The sequence below is a fragment of the Lytechinus pictus genome, chromosome 12 (assembly GCF_037042905.1).
Source record: "Lytechinus pictus isolate F3 Inbred chromosome 12, Lp3.0, whole genome shotgun sequence".
Classification (NCBI taxonomy): domain Eukaryota; kingdom Metazoa; phylum Echinodermata; class Echinoidea; order Temnopleuroida; family Toxopneustidae; genus Lytechinus; species Lytechinus pictus.
In genome coordinates this window covers 10,961,227-10,988,192 of record NC_087256.1, presented here as the reverse complement: position 1 = coordinate 10,988,192, position 26,966 = coordinate 10,961,227, and the positions used below count along the sequence as shown (strand labels likewise).

Below are 26,966 nucleotides of genomic sequence, written 5' to 3'. Positions count from 1 at the left end.
AGTTTATGCATTTCAGAACAGAAATTTAATCTTCATGTATATGTACGGAGTAGCACAGGGTCTGTGAATATAACAGATTTAAAATTCATTGATATTATTTTACAAAATATACAGCGACGTCTCATTATATCTTACCATTCATATTGTCAATTATGTTCGGGGATATCAATTTTCTTTACACCAATATGTGTGGATGAGCGGGTATGAGAGGGTGAGAGAACGTGTGCGTAAGAATCTGTATTATGTTTGTACATAATTATGATTCTATACAGTAGCTTAGTATTGCAGTATTCAGTGAACTCGAAATTTTTTAATCGAATAACTCATGGTGATGGCGCTTGTTGGATATACGATTTTAAATAATAATAGTTAAAAACATATACACAGGAGGTCGTAATGTTTATCTATAATTGTGTAACCGAAACCCCCAAATTATGAAAAACAACGTCTCATTTATCATTAGAAGCTACATTCAACCTAAGTATTTCAAATGTTGCAATCCTATTGGTTTAAAGGAAGTCACGAGTCATGATGAATTGTTGGCATCAGACTACTCGAGTACGGTATTTACCTCTCAGGCTAATATGCAGTTTTCGCATTTACTACGGGAAACTCTACAACGCACCAATTCCTTTGAGAATGCAATTAAAATCACAATGGAGAGCTGGGAAGCTTTTGTCGAAAGTTGGTGGACTGGGACAGCGGATCATCCGAAGATTTGCACCGGACGAACAATTGGAAATAATGTCGTTGTCCAGAGTCAAGAGATTCCGATGCTGCCCCGCTCCACCAACCATGCCAACTTTCGACAAAAGCCTCTCAGCTCTCCATTGTAATTTGACTTGCCTTTCAAAGGAATAATTCATCTCTAATTCGGGGAGCTCACCGAATCAGAGACGAATTGGTTCAGAATCCACCGAATCTATCCGAATCAGGCCGTATTCCGGCAGAATTGGTCTGAATTTATTCGGGAGAAATCGGTTTTGGTGTAACCCTAGTTTAACTCTCAAATATCAAAATCCTATATGATTGTACAGGCCCACAAAGCACTTCTTGGTCAGGCTCTTGGCTACATGAGAGAATCAACACGGCCTCGCAACGTGCGCAGATGAAAGGATTACTATAGTATAGGTGATCGAACATTGCTTGTGTAACCTCAAAACTATGGAATGGTTTTTCTATGGAAATCTGGAAAAACATCATTCGTAAACAACTTCAAATCAAAACTGAAAACACACCAATTTAAGATTAGAACAATAAAACTGATCAGTTTTTTGCGCTCTATCAACCTATATTATTTTCATTTATCATCATCATATCATCATCATCATCATTATCATTATTAATATTATCATGATTAATATCATTATTATTATTATTATTATTATTAATGTCATTGTTATCATCATTATCATTATTATTATAAAGCCAAAGAGGGGTAAGTGTCTAGAATAAAAATGCTGCTTTGTCTAAATTAAGCCATATGATTTCAGTTTAGGGGTCCTCTTTTTAAATAAATAAAAATGATCCCCTTTTTTGTCGTTTTCCGACATGAAATATAAACCAAATAATCATTCTTTGGTTTCATTGGATAGGACAACATATCACTTCCTCCGCGATGAATCCCTTGGAAGCGAAGATAGCTGCAACCAAATCACCTACCGTTTATTCCTTTCACCATCTTGGTTTGTTGTTGCTACCTTATATTACCAAAGGCAAAACGTCAATTATTTCATTAAAACCAGTTGTCCTTTCTCCTCGTGGCTGATATCTAGTAATCAACTTCGAAATTGGACTATCAACAGAAATGAAAGAAAGAGGAAAAATAATGAAGAAATTATGATAGGTTGGGAATGATCACATGACAGTCTTCAAGTTTCTATCGTAGCTGAAATACACTACTCAAAAAAAGTTAAGGACCACTTTTTAAAACGTACATAAAGATTTTATACAAGGTGTTTTATTTCTGGAAATACCTCAGTACAACTGTCCTAAATGTCCTTAAACACGCTGTAATCAATTTCACGCATGGGTGGTTTCAGTTGTTGCACAATGTCTCTCGCATCACTGCACATCCTGAAAAGTGGGCCCCGAGGGGTATCAGCTACCGACATGAAGTGGTAAAAACGAATGTCTGAGTGTCTTTCAGGCAGTTCAGTAACGAGTGTGACCACCTCCTGCAGCAATAACGGCTTCACAGCGCTGTCTCATGGAGCTGATGAGGCGATTGATGTCTCTGACGTCCAGTGCATCCCATGCAGCCTCCAGAGCCACACCCAGCTGCTGCAGTCCAAGTGGATGGGCTTCGAGCTGCTCGAGACTCCTCCCCATCATGTCCCAGACGTGCTCTATCGGGTTTAAGTCCGGGGACCTCGCTGGCCACTCCATACGCTCAATCCCCTGGCCCTCAAGGAACTCGGTCACCACCCTAGCTCGGTGGGCACGGGCATTGTCATCCATGAAAATGACGTTTTGTCCCACATTTTCTGCAAATGGCACCACTATAGGTTCAAGGACCTCATCCCTGTACCTCACTCCTGTCATTGCTCCCCCTGGGACCACGTAGAGACGAGTACGGTTGGCGTAGGTGATGCCTCCCCACACCATGACGCTGCCTCCCCCATAACGGTCATGTTCTGCAATACAGGGGTCTGCAAATCTCTCTCCTGGTCGCCTCCAGACTCTCGAACGTCCATCATTGTGGTCAAGGGAAAATCTGCTCTCATCTGTGAACAGAACTCTACGCCATTGCTGTCTGGTCCATCTGACATGCTCCCGGGCCCAGTTGAGACGAATTCTTCTGTGAGCAGGGGTGAGTGGGACACACTGAGCTGGCCGTCTGGCATGCATATTGGCTCTGTGAAGTCGGTTACGGATTGTTTGAGTGGAAACAATCACTCCAGTTGCTGCAGCGAAGTCATTGTTGAGGCGGCGTGCACTGTGAAAGCGGTTGCGGAGGCTGAGATTCGTCAAGTAGCGATCATCTCTAGGGGTTGTCGAAACTGGTCGGCCACTGCGGGGTCTCTCGGAGTATAGCCCTGTCTCTCGGTGTCTTTGATTTGCTCTGCTAATGACACTGTGTGACACGCCCATCATTCTGGCTACTCTTCGCTGACTGAGGCCAGCTTCCAGCATCCCTAGGGCTCTGGCTACATCTGTTTCACTTAGGTGGTGTCTTGGCATTGCTGTTGTAGGCAAGTTGTTGATTGTACAGACTAAAGACGGAAAATGCTTTGGAAGACACTTGTCTTATGGCCCACTGCAATGATGCCAGAGACATCATGAAAGAACTGCATGTGTGAAATTGATGTCATTGTGTTTGATGGCATTCTGGACAGCTGTATCTTGGCATTGCTATTGTCAGCAAGTTGTTGATTGTAGAGACTAAAGACAGAAAATGCTTTGGAAGCCACTTTTGTACGGGCACATTGCAATGATGCAAGAGACATGAAAGAACTGCATGTGTGAAATTGATTTCATTGTGTTTGATGGCATCCTGGACAGCTGTATCTTGGCATTGCTGTTGTCAGCAATTTGTTGATTGTAGAGACTAAAGACAGAAAATGCATTTGAATCCACATTTGTACCACTTCACAATGGGCCCACTTTTCAGGATATGCAATAATGCGAGAGACATCATGCAACAACTGAAACCACCCATGTGTGAAATTGTTACAGGGTGTTTGAGGAGATTCAAGACAGCCATATTCGGGTATTTCTAGAAATACAACACCCGGTTTGAAAATTGTATACACACATTAAAAAGTGGTCCTTAACTTTTTTTGAGTAGTGTATTATGGGCAAGTTTTCTCTCTTTCCAAGAGAATTTCTAAAAACTAAATAATGGCCAATCAAACTTCTGATTAAAGGGAAAGGGGTCAAACCAGGACTCTTAGGAGAACACATCTAAGAAATATCAATAATGAGTCATATAGGTGGACACTACACTGTTAGAAAATTTATCCTTAAAATAAAAGAAGTTCCTGCAGCAGAGTCTCGAGAACACGTGTAATCTTACCAGATTGCGTAATCTTACAGGAAATTGGTATTTGGTGTATGGAATCTTACAAATTTCCTTGAATAAAACACCATTTTCCCCTTTTAAACAGACCTGTTCTGTTAAATTGCAGGAAATTCCTGTTTTATAAATTTACAGAATGATTCTGTTATTGCTCTCTGCAAATTTTTCTTTTTTTATCTGTAAAATCACAGTTTTTTTAACAGTGTACCGTTCGATCGTTTACCTCCACGGTGCATGCACTGTAAAAATACCGGTGTTAATTTGACACCAGCTTGGTATCTGTACAGGATACAGATGTGTTACACATTGTGAACCGTAAACCTTCTCTACGAAAAGAGGGGTGTTAAAACAGCACCACTTCGGATTTACGCTAAGACCAAATAGTCATTTAAACACGACTAACCAGTGTTAAAACAACATCGGTTTGATTCTAATCTGGTGTTGTTTCAACACTTCCCTGGTTTTTTTTTCGATCTAGATACCGGGCTGGTGTTAAATCAACATCAGTGCTTTTGCAGTGTAGAATTTAATTCCCATACGTCAGTGATAACGCTAAAATTGTCATTCAGAATAATGAGGGTATTGATAATATTTTCCGCATGAATTATGATGATGGTGATGATTTTATATAGTTCAATTTAATTACCAAACAAAAAGGACAAGTTGTCCAAAGAATTCTACATGACTTGTGTATCATTTTCATATCAAATAATAATGAAATGAATTGATTGGTACACTCTAAAAAATGAAGTGCTAATTTAGCACTTAATGTCCTTGTATAGTGACTGCACTTTGAGTGCTGCTTTAGTCATTCAAATTTGAACTAAAAAATCAGCAATCAAAGTGCAGTTTCTATACAAGGACATTGAGTGCTAAATTAGCACTTCACATTTTAGAGTGCATTATCATATAATGATAATCGTGACAATAAAACGAAGTCGTTTCCCCACATGTCCAGGCGCGGATCCAGGAGGGGGCCGAGCCGGCCCCGGCCCCCCCTATTTTTTGACAACCTGCAGAAAAAGTGTACTATAGGAAAACACTAAAGAAAAGTAGGAAAGAGGTATCATACCAAGGATGTGTAATTTACAACCTCGTAACGGCCGGCCCGATCCCGAAAGGAAACAAGAAAAGGGTGAGGGGAAGAATTGGAAAAAGAACTTTATATAAAAAAATTCGCTCGCGCTTCGCGCTCGCATTGCCTGTGCCAATGAATCCCATTCAAGAGGATTAAATGACACTTATATATCCAGATCTGAAATCAATTTGCACACAATATTTTAGCTCGCATATCAAGCTTTAATTACTTTGTTTGTTTTACACAAATTGTTTATATCAAAATTTTCAGCTCGCGCTGCGCACTCGCATTGTTTGATTTGTGAGTTACCTATCCTCTTTGGAAATTCTTACCAAAATTTGTCAAAATGCTCCTTTATCATGTCAGTATATAAAACAATTGAGCTTGTGCTTCGCGCTCGCATTTAATTGTTTGAGACACACAGTTTTTTCTGTATTTAAATAAAAACGCGCTTAGACTGTCCAGTTTTCAGGTCGGAATATCAAAAATTTTGAGCTCGCGCTTCGCACTTTCATTATTTAATTGGTGATACTTGTATCCTCTTCATTAATCACTAAAAACAGTCCTAATTGAGTCCCTTTTCACGTTACTATGATAAAATTTCGGCTCGCGCTTCGCGCTCGCATTGTTTAGTTGGATACTTATCTTTTTCATGATTATAAAATCTCCTCAGAATCTTCAGGTCTAAGGACATAAAATATCAAAGAATTTGAGCTCGCGCTTCGCGCTCGCATTATATATTAAGACCACATGAGATACCGTATCTTGTTTATAACAATAACATTAACATATACTAACAATTTCAGTCTCTAGTTAGGACTACCCCCTTAACCCCCCCCCCAAAAAAAAAAAATCAGATTATAGCGGCCAATCGAGAAAAATGTTGATGAAAATATTTTTCGGCCCCCCCCCTATTGGCGAAAGCTGGATCCGCCCCTGATGTCCTATTTCTATCAAATATTATTTGCAGTATTTCTGGTTAAAAGTTAAACACAACTTTGCTGCGCGTCAAAATTGCTTTGGGGCGTTCTCATTAAAAGCACTCTGTATCGAATTTCTTATTTCAGGAATTTAAAGGTACACTGCAACAATGACCTTTGTCAATTTTTCTATTAATCTCCGTCATTGCTTAAAAATGATGACGGCGACGACGATAACTATTATGATCAGTGATGACAACAGCGATTGAACTAATAATGGTAATGATAATAATAATTCTGCTGGGATTTGAACCCATCGACATATAGGTCCTATACATTTCATGTAACGGGAGTTCTATCCACTCATCCACCATGCCTGGTTATACATAGGATATTAGGCAAAGATAAATTAGGGTTGGTGCAACAAATACATGTTAATTCACTGACTGAACAAATGTTAAATAACTCTGAATGCATAGCAATTTCCATTTCAGTGTATAGGTCAATATACTAAAGTGTCAAATCACATCTAAAATCTTGACATCATAAATAAGAAAAAACAATGAATTCGTGGATGCATTAAAAATAGCTAGAGGTTAATTTTTCTCAATTTTAGGCGAATTTCACCGAATAATCTAAAAATATGTCATATCCGCATAGGCTGTAAAATAGAGGAGGATCATTTAACCAAAAGTGTTCGTATGTATTTATTTCGGACAAACAAATAAAAAAATTTCCTTATAAGATATGACTTTTGGATGGAATTGAAGATTGAAGTTGAAATTGCGTGCTAACAAGAAAGAAACACCAACCAGCTATAGAAAATCCCGTGGACTTACCACTTCAGTTCGATTTGTGAAGAATTGCCATTTATATCCTTCTCCATAAAATCTTGAACAAAAATTAAAATCACAACGTGAGCGAATCGTTTTATCAGGTACAAACGTGATTATGTGAGAGATTTCCGAAAACGATGTTTGGCAAATACAAAAGTCAACATTTTCTTTAAACGGCCCTTCCTTCGTACCTCCGGGCAATCTTCACTGCTCTCACTCGTTGGAATATGGGAAATTTGATTATATCTAAATTGATGGTGCGTTATGGTTATTTGAAGAAAAAAATACGTCCACGGCTGGCCAGCATATTGAGATAGATAGATCGATTGATGAATAGATAGATTGCCCGATAGATAGGTAGATATATAGATATACAGACAGACATATAGATATAAATAGGTAAATAGATAGATAAACAGATAAGTAAATTATGGATGGATTGACAATAGGCCTATATAGAGAGATATGTCGATAAATAGATAAATATATAATAATAAATATAAATATAAATAAAACATGGATTAATTTAGATAGATAGATAGATAAATAGATAGATAGGTAGATAGATAGAAATATACATGGATGATTGGACAGAGACATAAGTGTAACCCCCTATATATATATATATATATATACATCACCAATTTTTCCAAAAAGGGTAGATAGCTCTGGGGAACCTTGATTTAAGCTACGCCTACCATTGTTCTCTTCATCCATTTCTTTCACACTATATATATCTATATATATATATATATATATATATATATATATATATCAACAGAGATAGGTAAGTAAAATGAACGGAAGAGTTGGCGTAAGAGGAAGACATATGAGAGAAAAATATGATATTAATTTACACTCCTGAAGCACTAGGATGGTTTTGCTTCCACCATCAAGTCGGAGCAGTTTTCTTAAACCGGCACGAACTTCATGAAGAGGGCAGATATTAATGAGAGCAAGGTGGGAGCGGCAGAAAGAAGTGAGAGTTCACCTCAACATGGAATCATCTTCCATTCTATCATTTATAATATTTATAATATTTAATCTCATTTTATATGCATCTAGAGCAGGTTTTCAACCGAGGCGCATCCTGCATGTGTGTTTAAGTTTCGGGATGAAATCTCAGAATTCTATACGTCATCGCTGTATTTTTTTTCTCGTGATGTTCGGTAAGCTGACAACCTTTTATTTAGACAGGAAATATCAGTATCCTTTTCAATGAAATACGAGTCCGTAACCTTATAGTTCCAAGTGTTATCTTATGATTCCCTTCCTTCCCCCATTTCCAAGATGGGTGGACATAGATATAATATGAAAGATACTCTTCCCCAAAGTAAAGGTGGGGGCGAGCAAATCCTTCTCACATAAAAATATTTTCTGATCTTTTTTCCATCAATATTTTTCTTTCATTACTTTTTGTCTTTTATTTGAAGTAATGTTTTCTTTTTCTCGATGTAGTTATATTTTTCTATCCTCTATACTGAGGCACCCCCACATATATTCGTTACACCATCCCAACTCATTCTGTATACCAATGTTACTGTTCGTGATACCCCGGGCTTCTGTACGGTCACCTCTATACAGAGTTCCTGCACGATTCCTGCACTGTCTTCTCCCTAATATCTGTCGAAAACAATATCACAAGATGGAAACAGATATAAATGTCAGTGTTTTATTACTTGATTGACACTGAATTATATATGTTTTGTTATTTATGTCTGACTGCAATGACACTAAATGAAAGAAGAGTTCCAGAGAAGGGAAAATAACTTTAAAACAGTCTGGATACTGTTTTCAAACAATCCAGTGAATCTCACTGTCTTGGACGATATGAAAACAGTCGTATAACGAAGGATTTATTTCATGAGTTGAAAATTATAGCTCCGACTTAAAATCACTTTCCCTCAATCCATTACTTGTGTAGGAGTATTTGGGGTTTTTTGTATTCGAACGCCTAAAAAGGATTCAATTAAAATCAAATTCGAGTCAAAATTATTTCATTTGATAAAGGATTTTAAGTGTTTCGTATCAAGTGTTAATTATCATAGTTACAATTATATTATATTATATTATATTATATTATATTATATTATATTATATTATATTATATTATATTATATTATATTATATTATATTATATTATATTATATTATATTATATTATATTATATTATATTATATTATATTATATTATATTATATTATATTATATTGTATTATAACATATATATATATATTATATATATATATATATACGATGAAATAACAAAGTATGTCCCCCGTCACGGAAAAAAAATAATAATCAAACTAAATGAAGAATAGTCAAAGAATGCTCAAATATTCCACTTTAACTAGTTTCGTCTTTCTGAAGAATTAAAGACGAAACTAGTTAAAGTGGAATATTTGAGCATTCTTTGACTATTCTTCATTTAGTTTGATTATATATATATATATATATATATATATATATATAAATATATATATATATATTATATAAATAGTGTACAATCTATTGTATAATATACTGGATTATAATATGTACGACAAATATACAATTATCCCGAGTGCAGGTTTATGTCCAGTAACATTGTAAGATAGAACGTTCACTATTTATTATAGTAAATTGTACAACACCTACTACGCGAGCAAATGGGAGGCTGAATGTCAAACATTCGTACCGTTGCACACGTACCACCATTGCACGGGTTAGGAAAAGGTGACGTCACTATAAAATTAAGATTCAACGCATTGTACGCGTGTAGTTAATGCTGACGCGCATGGCTTACTGGCTAAATACGCATATTGCCATTATTCTCCCCATTCATTTAACACGGGCTTTACCCTCCAAAAATAGAAAGTTATATTGTACATATGTACAATATAACTTTTAGACGGGAGGTCACGTGGTACCAATTTAGCCAATCAGAGCTCGTATTTTACTACCACTATTTACTATATATATATATATATATATGTGTGTGTGTGTGTGTGTGTGAGAGAGATCATAATATGTACAACAGTTTGGCGACTCTTGTATTTAAATATACACACTAAGAAAAATAGGTTCAACTTTGCACCTTTTAAGGTGCAGACCTGATGTCACACTGGGCGCACCTTCAGGGTACAACTTTGTACCCTTTTGGGAATTTCATAGGTACAAATTAGGCAAAGAGTTTCATATGTACCCCCACCAAAACTAACAATAAATTGTGGAGACTACCGGTTTGTTCACTTTAGATTTCTTTATGGATTTTTAAGTGTTGCTTACCTTTTTTGGACTCGAACTCACCTCGATGTAACTGCAGTCAAGACCTCTTCCCGCTCTGCTAGCGAGAAGCGCTGATACTGGAAGGGTTTTTATTTAGCGATAGTTCGACTAATCTAGACAGACCCTTTATACTTACCAAATAAGCCGATGTCTATGGACAATTACACGCACTCGATCCTCTCTCCCATAATACATGTCCTATATTAGGGCTAAATATATTATTTTGAACTTTCTCCATATTTTCATTTCTAATTTTATTGGGGGTACATATAGAACTTCCCCAAATTAGACTGGCCGTCCGCTTGGCCAAAGTTTCAAGTGGTTACAGAATTCTTCTGCGATGCACATAATCAGAGTCAGTTATTTCTTGCTCTACCTTTAATTAATAATTGGTACAACAGGAAAGAAATGGTGGATCGTGTGTATGGGGTACCGGAAGCCTCAAAACGCACACCTAATGTATAATTGACAAGTTTGGTTCTCCGTATCACTGGCGTAAATCCCGGGGGGGATGGGGGGATATATCCCCCCCACTTTTCGAGGAGGGGGGTATGGCCTGTACAATCACCCCCCCCCCCACTATTTACGAAAGAAGTAAAACAAAATCACAAGAGATAATTGTTTTATTGGTGAAAATTCTTCCAAAAATACCGCTTAACAAATAAAACAATATTATTGAATCATAAAATGCAAATAAAGAGCCAGTTCACCATTTCCAAACGAAATACTTATGTCCTTATTATAACATTGAAGAGAAACCCCCGTTTCTTCCAATTCATCAATGTTGGGGTCTTTGGGAGGGATTAAGATGGAATGTCAAAAAATGTTGAATGTAATCTCTAATAAAACCATCAAACCATCATGGGGTAAAAATATAATAATATTGGAGGGGTATTTGCCATATGGACATACAGTGGCGTAACTACGGGGGGGGGGGCATGGGAGGCACATGCTCCCCCCATCGGCTGACAAAAAAAAACCCGGGGAAATGGGGAAAAAGAGAAAAGAGGGAGAAAGGAAAAGAAACGTAGTGGGAAAGAAGAAAGTATTATTCATTATAATGTTATATTATATTATAATTATGTTATGTTACATTACATAAGAAACATTTTTATCATAACTTTATGAAACTTAATTTGCCCAGGGCCTACGTCTTCATTGTTCCTGGTGCTCGCATTGTCTGTTCAACGAGATATATAATCCTGTTGTACTAAAACATCCCGTTTTCAAGTCAATATAAACCAAATATATTTCCTAGCACTTGAGTTATCATTGTTTTATGTAGTGACATAGGCCTATGCTTCTTTTACATAACTCAAAAAGTGATTGCCCCATGTTAAGGTCTTCGTATATATAAAAACATTTCCTGTCCGTGATTACGTTCGCATTAGTGGATCGGTGAGATATGTCTGCTCTTCATGAATTCCTAAAATCAGTCCTTAAAATGTCCCTTTTTCTGATCTGAATATCAAAAATTTTCAGCTCGCGCTTCGCACTCGCATCATTTGGTTAATGAAATACGTATGGTCCAAGTTAATTCCTACAAAGAAACCTTAGAATGCCCCACTTCAGGCCTGAATTATCTAACTTATCTAAATTTTCTGCTCGCGCTTCACGCTCGCAATATTTGATTAGTGAGATGCGTATGATAATCATGATTGCAATGACTACAAAAAGTGTTTCATGTGTTCAGATGTAATTCTAATAAAATCAGCAAGCGCTTGGCACTCACATTAGATGACTATGGTGAGATATGCATACTCTTAATGGATTCCTAAAATATATTCCTTAAAATCTCGCTGTTTGGGGTAAAAATATACGAAAATTTCAGCTCGCGCTTCGCGCTCGCATTGTTTAGCGAGACAGGTAACTATCATGATTACGCAAATTTGATTATAATGTCCCTTTTTAGGTGTGAATATAAAAAAAAATCAGCTCGCGCGATTATTTGATCAGTGAGATACATATCCGTTCAATGACATTGTCCTTAAAATGTCTCTATTAGGTCAGAATAACTAGCAACTGAGCGCGCTTCGCGCGCTCACTCAGTGATTCAAAAATTTTGCTGGTGCCCCCACAATGCCGTGACCCACTGTACGCCACTGTGGACATATCAATTACAATTCCTTGCATATCTAAAAACATGATTGCAAAAAAAATGCCAAAATATTTCAGTCATCCCCCCCCCCACCCCTCAACACGGATTTACGCCAGTGCTCCGTATATAACGATTTTCAAAAAAGCTTACTGAAACAGTAACTAAAATGACTATCTTTGCCAAACGACCTAAATCCCCCCAAAAAACTAAGAAACATGCTTAAACCACTTTTCTTACAAGTACTCTTCCCAAAATAACCAGACAAGGTTAGCGTAACAAGTTTATAAAACATGCGAATTATGCAATATTTTGGTAATTCACAGACCCCTCAACACGTAAGATTTCTACGCATTTTGTTCCCAGACCCTATAAATTCTATACGAGCAATTCTTACGAGCAATTTTGCAAGTAAAACATATTTTTATTGTCATTTCACGTATACAAGACGCACACTCTTACACACACACAAACGAGAAAAAATTTTTTTTCCTCTCCATCAGTAGAAACGTTCAAACTTAGACTTTAATTTCCATACATTCTTTTTTCCTTTATCTAAATATATTTCTTCACGCATTTCAGTAGCTCTTGCGTACAGCGCAGACGAATGATGTACATAGTTTCTGCGCTATCCAAATCAGTATATTATTATTACATAAATTTGTGGACATTTTCCTTTTTCTGGGGGGGGGTGTTATGGGGGAAATAAATCGTTAAAAAATCAAAACATTATATTAAAGGTCAAGTCCACCTCAGAAAAATGTTGATTTGAATCAATAAAGAAAATCAGACAAAATAAGAAAGTTATGACATTTCAAAGTTTCGCTTATTTTTAACAAAATAGTTATATGAACGAGCCAGTTCCATCAAAATGAGAGAGTCGATGATGTCACTCACTCACTATTTCTTTTGTTTTTTATTGTTTGAATTATACAATGTTTCAATTTTTACAAATTTGACGATTAGGACCTCCTTGCCTGAAACACAAAATGTTAAAATAATGGAATTCCACGTGTTCAGGGAGGAATAAAACTTCATTTCACATGACAATGACGAGAAAATAAAAAATATTTCATACTTCATATAATGAAATACAAAAGAAATAATGAGTGAGTGATGTCATCGGTTCCTCATTTGCATACCGACCGAGATGTGCATATAACTGTTTTGTGAAATGAAGCGAAACTTTAAAATGCCATAACTTTCTTATTTTACATCCGATTTTGATGAAATTTTCAGTGTTATGCTTGTTGAATTTTTCTCTTTTTATTCAAATCAAGTTTTTGTTGGAGTGGACTTGTCCTTTAACATGATTGAAATGCTAGAACTTTCAAAGCATGTAATATTGAAAAATGAAAACAAAGACAATTTTTTTTATATGAACTTGACGAAGTCACATGGTCCTCAATGAAGGTAAGGGGGGGGGGGGGTATTGAGCGAGAAGGATTGATTTACTCTCTAAATAAAAACGAGTGACATCTTACTCTCTTGGGAGTTAGATAAAGACCAACACGTTTTCGAGTGAGAAAAAGATTGAATAGAGTTATTCTTATTTCCTGAATCCTGATAAGTGTGTTCGTGACTTATATTTTATTTGTTTGTTTGTCTATTTACCTTACGAAAAATATTAAGCAAGCTAACATCACTCGTACAGAGACAGTTAAGGGGGAAAAAAGAATCTCACAAACCGGAATGTGAGACGTGTATGGGGGTGGTTAAAGACTATAAATGTATTTTAAAGATAAATTGAACTTAAACTGATTCCCTATACTTTGTGTTGTTTGTCCGATGAAGACAACAGTGTGTGATGGTGGGATGGGAAGCGAAGATCTGTTAGATTCAAATCATGATGAATTACGGCCGTAAAGTACGCTGTCTCTAGTCTAGATCTGGACGTTAGTAGTTTTTTTTTTTTTAAACCTACACTCACCAACACACCAATACATCAAAGGACTGATCCCCAGAGGACTGATGTATTGGTGCGTGAGTGCGGGGTTTTCAAAACAAATAACTACTAACGTCCAGATCGAGACTATACGCTGTCGGAAACTGAATCTCTTCGAGTGCTTTTAAAAAAGGGGCGATAAGTGGCATTTAATGGTCGCCGATGTTTCATCACACTCTGGATATCGTAAAGATCTTCTCCTATATTTTTTCTCCAAATATGAGCCGCGGACATACCCACGCATCGACTAAAAATGTGTGCAAAATTGACGAATTCCCTAACATCGAAAGCCGTGGCCAGATATCAGGTAATATTGAAGCGGGAATCAAATGTCTCGATGAAATGTCAAAATCAAAATGAAAGGGAAATGAGAGAGCAGGAGGGATATAGAACTTTAAGGCATGCAACGAACTGAAATCAATTGAAAATTTTCAACACCAAATCTGGTTTATTAAACCGTCTGGTTAATCTGAAAGATATAGACTCATTTTAAGTATACGATTAATCGATCGTTTCAATTTTTAGAGTTCAACAATAGTCATCATGTTTCTTAGTGCATGTTGATGTGTTAATTAAAGTGTTGGCTTCGTATTGATCATCAATTTTGCGTGCCTGCCATGGAAGTGCTCGCTTTTCGTTTGTTTTGCTGCTTTGCCGTTCAGTATTTGTTTTTGTTTTGTTTATTTTTAAATAGATAAACTTTCATCGAGAGTTTCGGATTATAGCCAGGAATATAACTTATTTGCAAAGTAAATGAACTTTAAATTCCCGGATGGTCCAGTGTGCTTTCATGATAGGTCGTCATTGAACATTACCTTAGCGCCTTTTTTAAGCATCCACTTTGCAGACGCTTTCTGCAACGTAGAGAATCTATTGAAAATGCCTGTCAAATCACAATGGACAGATTAGAGGTCATTGGCGAAAGCTGGTGGACAGGGACATCATATCGAATTAAAATTCGAACTGGACAAAAAAAAATGCGAATATGTCGTATGTCCAGAGTCCAGGACGACACTGTTTGATTCACCCATTTTCGACAAAGACTGCCTAGTTATGAAAGTCTTTTGACAAAAGATTATCTGTGTTATAGAGAGCGTCTGTGGAGCGATTGCTATAACGCCCTAATGTGACTCAATACCAAACCACCATTCGTCATGAATAAACCGATCTGCTTGCTCTCTTACTTTAGTATGAAATATATTTTGTCCTTTTATTGTCATTTATAATTATATATCTTTTAATTTCTTTTGTTTCTTTTTCTGCATGTTGCTAGGTTTAGGTTTTAAAACTCATTAAGCTACACACGAATTGTTTGCAATAATCCCAGCCTAAACTTTTACTATTTAGACTGTCAGTCGTAAGAATTCGTACTTAAACTCTGTTCTGATTTATACCCACCGCGTTAAGTGCAAAACTTTATCACAATTTAAGGAGAGCTCTTACTCTTCGACCATACAGCATACTCAATATGATTATTGAAAGCGGATTTGACAAATGGATGGCAACTGCAATATTTATCTAGGCTATAGGCCGGGGGTAATAAATCATATCGAATGGATGATATTAGATGAGGAGTATGGGGTTAAGTTAGGAAGGAGTGTCATATTAATGTTTAGTGTATAATATTGAAATGGTGAATGAAATGCCGCAGGCGAATTGACACTTAAGTATGACTTAAAGTTCAAATGAAATGTGTGTTGAATACAAACTGGGATTTTTAAAGTACCTCCCTCATAAGATAATATACTCTGTCTCGCAAAGTTAATAGCTGGTGTGCGAAAGGGGTTTGAATTTAAAGAGAACATAGGTTTGGCGATGCGAACGTTCTTAACATGTTTTAGAAAAATATAGAAAAACACATTTTATTGAGTTTAAAATTAGATGAAAAGCAAGTTTCATGGGTATATTTTCACTTAATATTGCCTAACATTTTTACACAAGCTTTTGCGCTATTTTACCAAACAAACATGCATGTTCCCGTAAAGTGTTGGGTACAATTTTTTTTTACTAGAGCGGTGACAAACAAGAATTTACAGTAATCAGTTTATTTTAACTAAAAATAGTTCAAGATGCATGACAGTGCTTTACGTTTATTTATTAAAATATTTTTAAGCCTCGTGATGGAGAGGGGTTGGGGGTATGGGGGCTTTATACTCTTCGTAAAGGAGAAGGGAACGTTTTAAATTATCGAATGAATTACACTTTTGTTAAGAAAAATTAAGTTAAATTGACTAGGCCCATCAGGTAAAATGGTAAGCTGGGTGCAACGGTTTTTTTTCTTCAGGTTTTTCTTTTTTACTAGAAGATATTACGAGGAGATATATGGCGAAATTATGACTGTTTGGCAAATAAAAGAAGACCCCCTCCATGACAAGAGATCATAGTGTACACAGCTAACTACTCAAGTATCATAATAATAAGTATTTATTTACAGTGTTGAAGATGAAACAGAAGATAAAATCAGAACGACCCTGCCATCTGAAATTTAAGAGACACTGCCAGGGATACTGATTGATACAATATTATTTTCGTGACGAAAGTCGACGATTGTGACAAAATTGGACCGTGTTATATATAGCTATATATAGGGCTATCTTATATGATATTTCTTTGAATAATCAGTGTTTTGCATTTTAATCTCGTAAGACATGCTGTGAATGAAGTCATGACAAACTTTTTATCCTGTTTACGTGATAAAGAGGTAATTCATTATATTAATGTCTGAATGCGTAGCAGGTAAGCGTATAAGAATTATACTAATCAGGCCAATTTGATATAAGCAGAATTAAACCCACTAATAGAAATAGAGAGGAATGGTCTATAAAAATCCATCGAAATCCGTTGCGAAATGAGAAAGACGTGGAAATTTAGAGAAGTCACATGTATTTCTTATGTTTTAATCCTAAAAGTTAAAGCAGAATAATAAAGAACATGGACTTCTTTTTTATACTTGTTATTATCAATTTCAATTGTTTGTGGCCAACACTTAAATAATTGCGATTTGGGAGAGAAAATGAAAGAAAATGCATATTCTTATCGTCAATCCTTTTTTTATTCTATATTAATCTAAGAAGGAATTGAAAAAAATCCCATATTGAAATCCTGAGTATATCCGACAGTCACTATCTTCAGCGCTTTCATGACTTTGCTCGTTATGATTTGAACTTTGTACACTAAAGCACACTCATAGTTTTTTTTTCTGCTGAAAATGGGGATGTAATGCCTCTCTCTATACAGAATGTGGTTTTTTGTTGAATAATTAATATATATAATCTAAAATGCATGCACAAATCCAGTGTAGATTGCTCAACTTGCCTGAACTTTCTGACGAACCAACGAATGAAAGTAACGTTAATCAAGAGAGGTTAAAAGCTTCTGATGTCAGTCCATAAAAACACGTCATCCTGTATCGCTTTAAGCAGATTAGCGGTTCATATGGCGAAAATAAGCAGTGTCCCTAAAGACACATCCATTTTGATTCTTCTTGACTCTGCCCTATATATTTCTTCCCCGTTCACGCTTTTTATAGAGCGTAATTGTCATGATTTTGTCCCAATGAATTAACCATTCTCCAAGAGAAGATCCGATTAATTACAGGTTAATCGTATAAGATTTTCTTTTGTGCAATCGCTTCCTCTCATTTCTCCTTCAGGATATTCTAAAGTCAAAGGATGGCCATAGTACACAGCTTTAAATTTACGCCATTTTAGAAATAAAGGCCAAGGGGGATAATGCCCGATAACCACATGGAGATGCATATCGCAACCTCAAAATGAAACACTGATAAACAAGTATGTGACTGTATGTCTATATATGCATATCTTTTGTTTACAAGTCCATTTACTTTCTATTCATTCAAGTGGAATATTATATGCATACCTCCCATGTCTATGTTGACCAACGATATCAAAGATAGTTTCTATCGCCATGGAATTCTGAGGACAATTACAACAATTTCGTTTCGTTAAAGATACCGAGATATGGAGTTGTCTAAAACTATCGCAATTTTGTAAACATAACTCTTTTGGTTGACCAGTTGTGTCTCATTACCTCTTTTTCCAAGCAATTCGAACTATTGATTACTTCCTTTCATTTTTTTACCAATCCTGATATAGTTACATCTTTTATCTCTAGGTATATTTTCCCCCTGTTCCATGAAGCAGAAATTCATCTGTCCTTTCTCCCAGGAGAATGTTCCACATATATTTAACGTTAAATTAGCATGGTTTGGTTTTACTAAATGGAACCTGAAATATTCTGAAAAATATATATAACTACAACTGAACTTATTTTTTTGAATTATGTCGAGCTTTTTAAAAGTGTCTTTGTATAAACAAAAAAAAATGAAATATTATCTCGTGGGTTCTTATTTATACTATTGATCGGTACTAGTAATTTCATTTACACCTCTTTTGAAATCATATAATTAAGGTACGAATGAAAATATAATAGTATATTTGCAACGGCTTTTTTTTTTAAGTGCACATATTGTTACATCTGCCTATCGGTTTCTTCTCTACTTCAAATCCAAGATAATATCTAGAAAGGAATCATAAATCACCCCCATAAATTATATTTCAGAATTTTGAGATATTTTGGTCACCTTTTCAATGGTGACTTGATTTGTCGTAGATCCCTATATGCATTATACATTTATCTTTGGTAACGTCGTTTTGAGGGCTTTATTTTTCATAGTCAATTAGTGGAAAACCCTTGTGATCCGTACGTCATAGGATTATCAATAGCAAACGATGTTCTCTGCCTCCCATTCAAACTACACCCCCTTTCAGACGAGTGAGTTTTAATATCGATAAATGACTTATGGATATGATTAGGCATATGAATATACGACATATTTATTTTCGCGTATGAATTTTCTCAAGTACGTCGTATCAATGTCGGACGCATATCGATACGATTGTTCGTCATAGCCCTGGGAAGTGGGGTGCTCCCCCATTCCACAGAGAACAAGACCGCTGAAAGACCTTTGAAAGACCACGAATTCTGGTTGATCTTTCAGAGGTCTCTCAATCAACCTACAATGGTCTTTGAGGTCTTACACGAGTTATGACCAATCTTTCAGAGGTCTTCGTGGTCTTCATGGGCAGTCTTACAGGAAAATGATCTTTCAGTGGTCTTTCAGCGGTCTTTTGATGAACTTTCAAATGTCTTAATAGTCTTTCAATGATCTTTCGGCAGTCTCTCAAGATTTTTGCGGAGATCACTGTAAGACTCATGAGAATTGAAAGATCATTGAAAGACCAGGCAAAGTCCATGGAAAGAATTCTGAAAGATCATTTGTTGTATAAAAGATCTCTGAAAGACCATTGAAAGATCTCTATAGGACTAGTCTACGACCAATATCCACCAGTCTTTCAGAGTTCTTTGAGGGGTCTTTCTGAGCCATTCCACAGAGATGACAAATTTAAGTGATCTTGAAGACCGCTGAAAGACCTTTGAAAGACCATGAATTCTGGTTGATCTTTCAGAGGTCTCTTAATGAACCTACAATGGTCTTTGAGGTCTTACACGAGTCCTGACCAAACTTTCAGTGGTATTTGTGGTCTTCATGGGCTCCAAAACTTTTTGAAACGGTTCAAAACAGTCTTACAACGGTCTTACAGGAAAATGGTCTTTCAGTGGTCTTTCAGCAGTCTTTCAGCGGTCTTTCGATGAACTTTCAAAGGTCTTAATAGTCTTTCAATGATCATTCGGCAGTCTCTCAAGATTTTTGCGGAGATCACTGTAAGACTCATGAGAGATCATTGAAAGATCATTCAAAGACCAGGCAAAGTCCATGGAAAGAATTCTGAAAGATCAATTGTTGCATAAAAGATCACTGAAAGACTATTGAAAGATCTCTATAGGACTAGTGTAAGACCAGTAAGACCAGAAATACCCATCAGTCTTTCAGAGTTCTTTGAGGGATCTTTCTGAGCCATTCCACAGAGATGACAGATTTCTGTGATCTTGAAGACCGCTGTAAGACCTCACCAATTTTAAGTCTTTCAGTGGTCTTTCAATGGTCTCCGTTCGGTGGAATGGGGGCCTAAGACCTCACAAATTTTAAGTCTTTCAGTGGTCTTTCAATGGTCTCCGTTCTGTGGAATGGGGGCCTATTAAAGCACCTCAAAAACATTTTCCTTGGGGGTGCTTCGTGTGTTATTTTCCATAGGCAGCACACCTGGAAATCTGGTAGGTATGATAATTCTTCATAACTGTTCATAACTTTTCATGCTCAAAAAGCGCGTTGTAACGTATTTAAATCATTTAATCCATTTTTCTTTTCAGATTTCGTTTTCGTCGATACGCCGCTCCCCACATTATATTTCATTATGAAAAACAATGCTCACACTGTGAACATGATTATGTCTTTAAGCTCATAACAACGCAGCGTTCAGTCACGGTAGAGCGTTGGGATGAAAATGGACATTAATTTGCGGAACATTCAATCTTCATTTCATGTCAGCATCACAGGACGACAATCGAACTAAAAAGTGATAAAGCACGAATTCTTCTAACGATTAACCCCTTCCCGACACCATTAAGAGGGTACGGTGTATAAAAAGCTGAAGATCACCGAACCAATCTCGTTTAAATCCTTATCACGAAGTGACACCCATTTTTCACTAAGGGTAAGAATGTAGTGCCTCGTAGTGAATTTTCTCCCCCCTGACCTTTAAAGAGTCTAATCGTAACTCGTAAATCACGACTTTCTCGCCACTTTTCTTGAATTTGGAGAGCGAATCGGTGAGGCGTTAGGCAGTGGTGACGTATGGAAAATTGGCGAATTCAATCTCTCAAACATGTTTGATAATTCCTTTTAATAATTTGCAGGGCATCTTTGTAAAGTAGTTTTTCAAAACTGAACAGGCCAAGCCTGCCGTATGAAATAAATTGAACATAATAAATAAATAAATCATGATAATGAAGTGACTAAGTGTCGAGAAAACGTAATTGCTGTTTCGCTCTGATAATGTTCCTAGCAATAATGTAAGAAAGCTGGATTTAGAGGAAAATAGTCAGCAGTTCCCATGTATTATTTCTCTGATATGTGTTTTCTTTATATATAATTTTTCTTTGAAATATTGATTTGATTATTTATGTAAATTTAATTAGTCTGTTTTAAATTGCAATGTTTAAGAATTACTGGTATGTTTGTCATTAATCTGTGTCAGAAATTAAATGCATTTAAATTGCGTTTTATTACAATATCATCAACTCGCAAAATGTTGGCACTTCATGCAAACGAAATTAAACAACCCGGTAAATAATTATGTTCTTTAACAGTTAAAAAAAAAGTTTACACATTTTTTTATGGTTTAATCGGTTATGAATATCATTAACTTTACCAACTTACTGTTTATATTTAAAACATTTGTTTTATATTTCAAACAACATCCGATCAGGGCCCCGTCACACAAATGTTAGCGATTAATTGTTAAATGAAATAGCCTATCAAGTTCATCGTTACATGCACATTTTGATCAGTAGACTAACGATGAACCAATCAGAATTGTTCTTTCAATTAGCGATTAATCGCTAACGTTTGTGTTACGATGCCCAGGAGATCCTAGAAGAAAGAGTTAAGGCCAAATGCAACTCTTAAAAATCATTTGTAACTTGATATTCAACCAATGACAAGAGCGCGTTGGGGACTTGCGTTCGATTTTTTAACTTGCGTTTGAACGCAACTATTTCTGCAACGGGCCCCTAGTCATAATAAACCTGGGCACCGTAACACATTGATCGCTAATTTGAAAGAACAATTCCGATTGGTTCCTAGTCTGTCTACAGAGCGAAATGCGCATGCAACGATGATCTTGATTGGCCAATTTCAATTAGCGATTAATCGCTAACCTATTTAACAACCAGAACTTGCAAAGATCAATTATAAAGTGAAAAAACATGAAAAATACAAGAATGTACGTCTCGATACAGCTTTTACGAAGAACGGTATAAAAGGCGTAGTACACAGTAAAAACACTGTTTTAAATTTCATATTTTGTTTGCTATAATAGTTGTTTAGCTTATTATATTGAGAATTAAGTATTGAAATTAAACATTGTTTTTAAAGATTGTATACACTTGTCTAATCTGTTTACACTGTTAAAGATCTACTGTGAGTTTCATTGAGTAAAGAACATTGTATAAAAATATAACTAGAGAATTCTTTGGTAAAGAAAAAAGGATTGTAGGACAACGACTTCTGATGGTTACAATTCTTTTAAAAGAAACTTCTTCATAATTCTCCCTTGAAAATATCAATGCTGTTCCACTATAGTTCGTTATTAGTCTGTATGGATCCTTTTTTTTAAGGTAACCTTTACTTCTGGATTGTATTTTAGATTCGTGGGCAAGCAGCCAGCTGCATGAGTCTTTAAGCAAACAGTCATGACAATTGTACAGCATAATCTAAATTATTTATCAGTATCTTCATATTTACTTAAAAATCGATCTTACATCATACAGATGGTCTATTGTTAGTTAATATGAGATAATATGATTCATAAAAAATGAATTAATATGGTAATGATTCCAGTAAGTTTCATGTAAAGATGAGAAAATGCAGTTTCGTGAGGAGGAGGTACATCTTCAAGTCGATAAAAAAGATTATTACTATTTAAGGAATTGAGCGATTAAGAAACTGTTTTAGATAATCGCGATATGACGATGTAACGGAAAGACGTAGAAAGTGGTCACGTTCAATAGTCCAAATTTTGATACAAAGTTGCACTTAAAAATTTATAGATCCCATTAGGAATGCAAATGCATGCTCAGGTGTTTGAATGAAGCATTCATAATTTGATATGAAAACTGCATCAAATCACAATAGTAATAGGTGGTTTAATACTATTAAGGTGTAGTATCTCGTACTCCGTGTGGAAGAAGTGATATTATCACACACAAAAATATTTACACATTGGCAGACTAAATACGAGAACCGGTACGAATCGGAATAGTTGAAAATTATTTTTTCACTGGTGTTTTCTTTGGCATACTTTCTGTCAGAAAAATGATATTTGTTGCAGACTCAAGTCAGAATATAGGTATTTTCCAGGCATGTCAAGTGAGAGGGGGGGGGGGGGGAGTTCAAGATCATAATAACCACTACACTCTAAAAAAGGTTTACCCAGTATTGGGTAAAATGGAAATATAAAAAGGTACCAAATATTTTGTAAAATTTACGCAATGTTGCGTTGAAATTACCCTTAAAACATGCATTTTTCCCAATATGGGGTAAAAAAAAATACCCACTGAAAGATTCATGTTCCATTTCTACCCAGTATTGGGTAAATTTTTACTCAGTGTTTTTAGAGTGATATGCAATGCCTTGGTTGTAGATCAAAAAATATATAGACTTGGTCAAATATGACAATATTAGGAGGATAAGCTTCTCCTGTATGCTCACGAAGAAGCTATAGAAAGTTATGATATCATTCAAACAAGAAATATAGAGACTGTGGCAACTTGGGAACCAAGTGCCAATATGCACCACCAACACCACCACCGCTACCCTCGCTACTAAAACAACAACAGCAACTACTACTACTTCTACTTCTACTACTACTACAACCAGTGACGGACCGTGACCCGGAGGAGACAAAGCATTGGAGGGGCACAGCATTGTTCACAAACAATACAGTGCCCCTCCAATCAAATGTCTCCTCCGGGTCACGGTCCGCCACTGACTACTACTACTACTACTACTACTACTACTACTACTACTACTACTACTACTACTACTACTACTACCATTACTACTACTTTTACTGCTGCTTCTGCTGCTGCTGCTACTACTACTACTACTACTGTTATTACTGCTGCTGCTGATATTACTACTACTACTACTACTACTACTACTAATAATAATAATAATACTAATACTTCTACTACTATTACAAGTAGGGCCTACTACTTCTACTTACACATAAATTTTCCTAGTGGCCATCCGGTCATGGGATTGTAGGTTTCCACCAGCCCAGCAGGCACGCAGATGAGGAGTACCAGCATATCAGCAATGCTCAGGTTCAGAAGAAAGTAATTGGTGGAACTTCGCATATCGTGCTGGCGCCATATCACCAGGGCAACCAAGATGTTGCCCGTCACCCCTACGCAGAAGAGGGTAGTGAATGCAACGGTGGTGACTGCCAGGGCTGCTGGGGATAGATTGGCGTTGGTTGCATTGCAGGTTATGTTACTCGGATCGTAGAAGTATGAACTGTCATACGAAACTTCCATATTAGTTGTATTAACCCAAACTTCTTCTGTTTTATGGTTGGTCAGTGCATGGGTCCAAAAAACGACTTACAACTTTTCTGGCCTGGACAGTGTGCGACCGTCACGCCAGTATCGGTGCAGAAAGTGCCTGCCGGCATGTCTTCCCCAAATTTGGTCTGGAATAGTCTACCCCGTTATCACTTAAATTCGACATTTTCTTTTCATGAAAAAATATTTGTGATTATTATTTGTTAAATGAAATGGCTGGTAAAGATAAAGAGTATCTCCAATCAATCATATGCACACTAAAAGGTTATTTAATATCTAATTGTGACGAGGTCGTCCAGTAACTCGGTTCACATATTTTCAAGATCCACAGCATACGATACTGTCTTTATGAATAGATTTTCGGCAGTGTCACTTTACTGCGTGGTCACTTGGCAGAATATCGAGACAAAATATATTGAGGTAGAAGAGCGGAGACGAGAAGGATGCGCGATATCGCCCAAATCATTGCATTTGTTCACTATATCCCAAAGATGGAGTTGCTGCTTGTTTTTATCGTTGATGTGAAGAACTAAACGAGTCAAGAAGCTCTCCTCTTCACTCCACTATCACTCAAAAGTTGCACAGCCTCCATATTTACACACCCTGCATCCCACATCAATTTTACACGCCAAAATCAGATTATAACTCTCCATGTCGGGTGACCGTTTAGGGAAGTTTTTTATCTTTCCCGTTTGGAGACGATGAAGATAGCTGAGCAAACTCACTCGATCTCCCGTTGAAATGGAAAATAAAATGTTTGCGGGCAAAGAAGAGCATTGTTGCCTTACCGTCTGCGTTTGGTTGCTAGGATCCAGAGTAAATGATTGATGCTTGAGGATCGCTTTGCGACACAACCTAAAACTCACAAGGCTCGACTTATCGTCGCGCACTTAACTTAAACAACTCCTACCTTCCAATGTTTCATTTCAAGTCAATATCGAAATGTCCTTTTGGTCAGTCAATTTCCACCGATCTTGGGCAGTGATGGTCGATATCCAAGCCAGCTGGATGTATCGCCTGATACACGAACCCTGGATTGGGACCCTACCAGGATATCTGTTTACGGACCGTAACCGTAACCCACATAACAGACACACTACGCGCTCACCCTCACGCGCCCACACACACACACACTGAACCTCGTTGCGCACGCACGCACAATAATACAATTTTTGTCAAAATTAATCTGAAATCCACAGTAAGAAAACTGCACAAGGGAATATTTGCGATGTGGTGCTGACAAGATGATAATTAATTTCGCATATGATTTGATTCCCATTTCTTAAATTTTCGTTCGTGGCAAAAAATGTCTGTCAAAATTCACACTTCAAGAATAACTAGTGTAAGGGTTGATACTACATGTCGATATACTATTACGATCTATTTTGAAAAGAGCATGAGAGAGATAGATACGAATCGGAAGAAATTATGCAGTGCTTATATCATGATTAAATGTTTTTGTTAGGGGGTGGTAAGTTTCTTTGCAGTTGTTTTGAACTATTTAGATAAAATATACCCTTTATTGTGCACTTTTGATAATTTGAAACAATACAAATATAATACATACATGATCCAAACAGTTACAGATAATCTAATGTGCTCCTGAGTTTAAATTATTTTAAGCTCAATAAAGAATATAAAGATATAGGTCTACTTAAAGCTAAAATCATTAGACAAAGATTGGAATAGAGAGGGGGAGGAGGGGAGTGTTCGAGATAAAGGATAAGGAAAGAGGGAAGGAGAGAGTGAGAGAGAGAGGGGGAGGGGATCGTGGGGGGGGGAGAGTTTAGAGACGGACTGAGGCCTATAGCATGTATAGGGGGGGGCAAAAATGTTTCCCCTGTCCCCACACCCACCTAAATTGAACATGCTTCTTGCAATCAAAGGGGCGTTTTTTGAAAAATCCTGGATCCGCCCCTGATGTTAACAAACACGTCAATTCGAATTGTTGGTGACGAAACTTTACATGATAAGCTCCTGCAATTTATAAGGTGAGTAACATTTAAGTGAGGAAGAGTAAAGTCTTTGAAAAATAGATCAGAGTAAGTACTGTGCGAAGCTCGATTTCGTTATGAGAAATTGTGTCATGCAAATGGGCCTCCGATTCTTTGCGTTTGAATTCAATATTTGCGAAATAAATTGATGATCTATTATAGGCCTACTGAGCATCACCCGTGCATCTACGTTGATAATTCATAATTTCAAAAGACATCTCGTATATTTGCATGTGATCACGAATAAACCATGTGATGAGTGCAAGCCCAGAGATAATGATGTAACATCAGTGACATATTAACATTTGAATTTGTTTCCTTTACTTAATTGGCATCATTAGATTGATGGCCCAAAGTTCACATGGAAAGCGCGTGTTATACCTTGAAATGGTCTTGATTGCCATCTGAGGTCGCCATTTCGCCAGAAATATTTCATATTCCCACCAATTATCTGATTAAGGTATAATATTGTGGAGTTTTGTAAAAGTATACATATGCTATTATTATTTTTTTTTATGGTGAAAATTGTAATTTATTGTGTT

At 36.5% G+C, this 26,966-nt stretch overlaps 1 protein-coding gene across 1 annotated transcript in view; it reads right to left on the bottom strand.

Annotated features, from left to right (window-relative positions):
- The window catches only part of LOC129272390 (growth hormone secretagogue receptor type 1-like), a 31,185-nt gene extending 6,782 nt beyond the window's left edge, over positions 1–24,403 (bottom strand). The window contains exon 1 of the mRNA XM_054909544.2: positions 24,091–24,403. Within this exon, the coding sequence (XP_054765519.2) occupies positions 24,091–24,403 (313 nt within the window). The remainder of the gene's footprint in view (positions 1–24,090) is intronic.
- Positions 24,404–26,966: the final 2,563 nt, after the last annotated feature.